This window comes from Caloenas nicobarica, chromosome Z, assembly GCF_036013445.1.
Source record: "Caloenas nicobarica isolate bCalNic1 chromosome Z, bCalNic1.hap1, whole genome shotgun sequence".
In the NCBI taxonomy this organism is placed as follows: domain Eukaryota; kingdom Metazoa; phylum Chordata; class Aves; order Columbiformes; family Columbidae; genus Caloenas; species Caloenas nicobarica.
Window position 1 is genome coordinate 91508889 of NC_088284.1, and position 6130 is coordinate 91515018.

A 6130-nucleotide genomic window follows, 5' to 3' on the forward strand; every position below is an offset into this window, starting at 1 on the left:
AGTGTTCACTTGCGTGCCATAAAAAATGTTTAGAGACTTTGGCTATTCAATGTGGGCACAAAAAACTTCATGGAAGGCTTCACTTGTTTGGAGTGGAATTTGCCCAAGCTGCTAAAAATGTTCCCGATGGCATTCCTTTCATCATCAAAAAGTGTACGTCAGAAATTGAAAGCAGAGCGCTGAATGTCAAGGTATGCTCAAGTTTGTTATAAAACTTAAGTTTGAACGGTATTTAAAAAAATTTTTAAAATAAGCCTTTTAAAGATATTAACGCTGTAGTGTTGATATCATCTGTGTTTTACACTTGCCTTTCAAATTAAAATAGAGTTGTGCTGATATTTTAATTTCAGGGCATCTATCGTGTGAATGGAGCCAAATCAAGAGTTGAAAAGCTTTGTCAAGCTTTTGAAAATGGAAAGGATTTGGTCGAGCTCTCAGAACTCTATGCACATGATATCAGCAATGTTCTCAAGTTGTATCTCCGCCAGGTATGTACTCGAGCAGTCAGATGGAAAACCAAAGTAGTGTAGTATATTTCTTCAATACAAGAAAAAAAAAAAATCCTTTCAGCAGTCCTGCAGCTGAAGATTAAATTAGTGCCTTGTACATTTGCAGTAGGCTTCTTTATTTTCATGTGGAGCTTGTGACAGGCCAGGGAAAGCATTAGCTTACTGACTGCTGGTATTACAATCCGTATTCCATGTGGGTATAATGTCTCTTTAAATATTAGTACCATACACAGAACAAGCTTTTGTTTATCCACTTGTGATGCTTGATTTCTAAAACCTTTCCAGGTACTGAATTTGCCTGGCTTATATGAAGTTTAAAACATTCTCATATTCTTGACTCAGCAAGCAGACAGATGCTAATATATTGCTGTAAATATACACTAGCAAAAATTTCATGAAACACTCATAATGGTCGTGATATGTTCATTATGGAGATATTATCCATCTTTTTGTTTCAAAATGCAGCTTTAAGGCTTAATGCCAAAAGGGTTTCAGTATGTATCTGAAAAAAGTGAGGCTGAGATGTTGCCCAATGAAATTACTGAGTCAGAGCACTTTTTAACCCTGAAAGGAATAATCCTTAGCTGTACGGTCCTGTCTTCTTCCTCACACTGGCCGTCAGAGATGGGCGCTCTGATCCCCTGATCATCACCGCTAAGGGCTTTTGAAAAAATTACAAATATGTACTCTGACAACTTATTCAACTAAAAAGGTAGCATATTATATACATCACACTGGGGTACCAGTTTGAGGCAATGTGCTGTATCTTTGAATAGGGCTCATAATTAAAAAAAAAAAAAAAAAAAAAAATCAAATACTATGTCTCTTTCTGGTCTTGTTGCTTCCTTTGTAGCTGTTTGTGTGGTTTTTAGGTAAACCTCATTTTAAATGCAGGAACGGTGCTAGAAACATGCAGTTAAGACAGTTTTAGACAGAATCCTGAGTTAAATCCTATTTGAGACTAATTATTAAAACTAATTATGCTGAGTTTTATCTGGTCTTCCTACTTTTTGCTTTTGTCTAAGCTGGGGCAATGAAAATAGCCAGGTCAGGTTTGACAGTTTTGTCTTTTTTAAAAAAAAAAGGTTTTTTTATTATTAACATTAATGTTGAGAGAATACTTCTCTCATGCTGAGAGAATCACAATTAAAAATGAATGTTATGTGGCCTAAAATCCAATTTTAAAAAAAATGGACTATGGACCAAACTTGATACAATATGTAATATACTATCAAAGTCTGGAAAAAATAAATAGCTGCTCTATTACCATGGTATTTATACATATGCAGCATAACACCCTCTCTCATAGCAACTGCATTCTTGAAATCTGTACCTGTGTTGATAAATGCTCGGTCTTGAAGCTGTCACAGGAAAGGGCTGGCAAGAGATTTCCGGAGAAAGGCATAGGAGGGGAGTGGTTTTGTTACCTTCTGCTTGGATTTGACAAATTGTGGTTTGAGTTAATGAAAAAGGATTAAACAACATCATCTAAGAAAATATGCTAGACCAGATGAAGTTAAAGAAAAACAGGAAAGAAACAAGTTAATTCAGGCTTGATTGTATTTCTGAAACATTCTTATTTCTTCAGCTTCCAGAGCCCTTGATTTTGTTTCGGCTTTACAATGAGTTCATTGGACTTGCAAAAGAAAGCCAGAATATTAATGAGGAATTGGATGCTGAACAAGCTAGTCCAAAATCAAGGAAAAGACATTCAATCTGTATTGAACTGAATAGAATCATCATTAAAATTAAAGATCTTCTGAAACAACTGCCTGTACCAAACTATAACACTCTTCAGTACCTTATTGGACACCTTCACAGGTGAGAAAAGATTTTAAATGCAAACTGATCTTGAAAAATAAACTGATACATTGCTGTGTACTACGAAACTCTTGTACCTTTATGATGACTGTAGAGGAGGAAGTCACATATGCCTTAGAAGACATTGTTCTGTTGCTGTTTCTTTTTTCAGTGTGTAATGAATTCTCAGGTGAGAAAGAAAAGGAAATGGAAAGAAAGGAGGGAAAGAGCTGAGCTCTGTTATTCTTGATCCTCTGCTAGTACTGGGGTCACCAAGTAGTAATTAGTGGCAGCTGCAGAGACCTACATGTGATTTAAATCAGGATATGACCCAGACAGAGTAGTGATTTGGTGGCTATAAACAGAAAATTGAAACTTGTATCATGTTTGTTAATAACCATTCTCCAGTTACATTTTACTTCCTTGTCTTCCAAGTGCTGGATTGTATGATGATGTGTGATGAGGATGTACCAAGCTGATGACTACCACTAAAAATGACTAATATTGGGCCACTTTGAATGAGAGAGATGATCTTTTTCCCAATCCCAGAAATGGTGAATAGCCACAAATGACATTAACCAAACAGGACATTAAACCAGCCTGTGTGGAAAGGGCTTAGTCCAAGCTGCCCTTAAATGCAGTGTGCACTGAAGATTGTGCCTGCCTACCAAACCTGCCTTCATTTTTTTGTCTTTTAGCCTCTTTAGATAAAAGATAAGATTTTTAATATCTAAAGTATTTCTGAAGTACTAAAACTCTCTAACTTTGGGGATTTGTTTTTTGTTTTTGTTTTGTATTTATGCAGGGTTACAGAACAGTCTAATGAAAACAAAATGTCAGCCAGCAACCTTGGCATAATATTTGGCCCAACTCTGATCAGGCCACGTCAAACAGATGCTACAGTGTCTTTGTCGTCACTTGTGGATTACCCTTATCAGGCCCGGGTAGTGGAGCTGCTCATAACATTTTATGAAAAGATATTTGATGTTTCATTGAAACCACTTCTGAGCACATCTCAGTCTGAAGAAACTGCCTTTACAGTCAGAGTTGCTTTATCAGCAGAAGAGAGGGAGCCACAGCAGCCGAGGAAGTCCTTTGCTGTAAAGGAGGTGAGTGACTTTTCTTGTGCTGCTGCAATGTTCCCTGTGCTGCCATCTGTGTCAAATGCTGCAGTGTTCCAGAGCATGTTTCTGTTAAATCTCTGTGGGTTTTTTGTTAAGGAGTGCTTTTCCTCTTGAGTTCTCATTTACTTTTGGTCTGACTTCTGTTAACAGGGTATTCTGATAGCTCCAAGTGAAAGCAGAGCTGCAGATGGAGCTGCATTGTTTTTGGAATCGAACAACAGCAAGAATACAAAAGAACAAGTAGATACATCTGTAACTGGTTAGTCCATTTTTATGAAGTCTTGGGGTGGGTGAATAAGTAGTCACGGATGCGTTGTATCAGGGGTATCAAACTCGTTTTCACTAGTGGGCTTGTCAGCCTCACGGTTGCCTTCAAAGGGCCAAATGTAATTTTAGGACTGTATAAATGTAGAAGTAGATATGAGACGATACATAAGATGATATGATATAATATAGTGCATGCAGCTTTTCAACTTAGACAGAAGCAAGTGATAAAATCTGCTTATCACTGCTTGATATATTGTTTATAAGAGGAACAGAGATTACAATATTTCTAAAGGCTTTCAAGAAACCTGTGTTGATGGAATTAGAGCTTAAAGTATTTGATAAGAGTATACAACAACAGTGGTTTGGTTTCTCCCTTTAAAAAAAAAAATTTATGGTCTGGCTGGATTTCTGAAATCCACTATGATGCTGCAAACCAATATTCAGCAATTAACATGTTTTGACCATTGTTTTCTGCCAGAACGTGTATCATTGCCACTCACTGGAACTAAACCAGAAGGCTCTGGAAGGAGTAATTCTCTGACAGAATCATCAGCTACCAGCATTTTGGATATTAATCTCTCTGCTCCAAAAGAGACAGGTTTGCTAACCTAACTATAAATCTTCTGTAAATTTTTTTTCTGTTTGTCTGCCTGTGTTACTACAGTGGTTTATTTTAATGTAGGTATGATTTCATCTACTTTAGTTAGTAGTAACTATACATGATCCCTTTTAATTATACTGATTTTCAGTTGGTGTTATCAGTTCAGTCATGTCCTGTACATTAACAGTGTAACATTCTGAAACATACTAAAACTGAAAATATTAAAGGAATGGAAAGCAGCAGCCAAAAAAAACCCAACCAACCAAAACCTAAACAAACAAAAAGAAACCCAAACAACAAACCGCAACACACACAACCAAAAAAACCTGCAGTGTCTCTTTACCTGTTTTCTTCTTAATGTCTTCCTTGGTTACATCTGTACAGTATGTGTTTTACTGCTCTTGAAATGCAAGCATTTGGTTAGAGTAGGATACTCCTAGTATGTATGCAAGGTATACCTAAAACTATTATTAAAATACCATCTATTAAGGATTCATTAATAAAGTCCATATTCTATTGGCAAAAGTCTTGCTGACTTCTCTTTATATTTGGTGCAAAGATCCAGTCATATCTGTTTGTGTGTTTTTAGGTGATGCTGCAAGTCCAACTTCAGAGAGAGACAATGATTCACTTGTTTCTCTGGGTGAAGAGAGCCATAAAACTAACTTATTGCCTGCAAAACCTAACCGTCAGATTACCAAAGTTCCATTGCGGGTTCCAAGGACAAAACCAGCTACTCGCCCCGTGAGCCTACCTGTAGACCGAATACTTCCTCCATGCATTTTGAATGAAAGAAATTCACGAAATGCAGGAGCAGTAAGTCCAGAGAAGCTTGGCAGGAGCCCTACTATTGAAGAAGTGTCAGAGGTAAAGGCACTGCCTGCTGTTAATACCTGCTGCAGACTTCCTTGTTACGACACGCAGATGCTGCGAAAAACTTGGGACAAGCAATATAAGCAGTATGATATCACAGCAAGGACAGCCATGATCATGACTAATGTGCCGCAGGAGAACCGAGCACTTGAGAGTGGAACTGCAGGTGCCTTACCTTCATCAGGCAGCATCGCTAACGATTCAGCTAATGCCATTTTTCCTAGTAAGCCATATTCTGTTTCTGTCAGGTCAGCAACAGAAGGGAATGGTCCTGATGCCAATCCTCTTGCTGCCTTCCGGGCACCAAGAACATTGCAACCACCCCCAGGGACATTTTATAAACCGCCCTCTAACAAATCAAAACAAAATGGAGAGGGTTCTTCTCCTAAAGTTTGTGCACCAACCAGTGCTAGCTCTGTGCTTCATCAGGATGATACTGTGAAACTGGCTAGGAGCTCTGCACTTCCATCAGGTGATCCTGAACAAAACACAAATGAACAAAAAATTAGCTCAGAGGATATTCACCCCACAGATCTGAAGCCTACTTACCAGAGACTGAGACCAAAAAGGATACAGGAACTGGAACACAGGGAAGCTCATTTTGTATAGGGTGCAAATTCCTCTTGGACTGTATGCAATTTGTTGCCAGTGGAGGTTTCTCTCTGCCCCTTTACCCTTTGCCTTCTCCTGAGAATCCCACTTTTGTGCCATATTGGAGTTATTTTTATAAATGCAGCATTTTAAAAATGGGAGGGAGGGCTGGGGAATTGTGAAGGAAATAAGTCAAACTTTTTGTAATTCAGTAGCTTTTCATAAAGATTGAATGCATTTCCCATCTAGATACAGCTAATGGGTTCACTGAATAAGACACTGAGCTTCATTACATTGTGTGGAATGGAGTGCTTATTCATAGAGAAACAACTCTTGCATGTAGCAGTAAAAGGAGCCATTTTTCA

General features: G+C 38.0%; 1 protein-coding gene across 3 annotated transcripts in view; it reads left to right on the top strand.

Annotated features, from left to right (window-relative positions):
* ARHGAP29 (Rho GTPase activating protein 29) overlaps positions 1-5906 on the top strand; it is a 52384-nt gene extending 46478 nt beyond the window's left edge. For all 3 annotated transcript variants that reach the window (XM_065656826.1, XM_065656827.1, XM_065656828.1), the window contains 7 exons: positions 3-191; positions 351-488; positions 2098-2330; positions 3115-3418; positions 3584-3692; positions 4179-4298; positions 4891-5906. In XM_065656826.1, coding sequence (XP_065512898.1) covers positions 3-191; positions 351-488; positions 2098-2330; positions 3115-3418; positions 3584-3692; positions 4179-4298; positions 4891-5783 — 1986 coding nt within the window. In that variant the 3' untranslated portion in view covers positions 5784-5906. The remainder of the gene's footprint in view (positions 1-2; positions 192-350; positions 489-2097; positions 2331-3114; positions 3419-3583; positions 3693-4178; positions 4299-4890) is intronic.
* Positions 5907-6130: the final 224 nt, after the last annotated feature.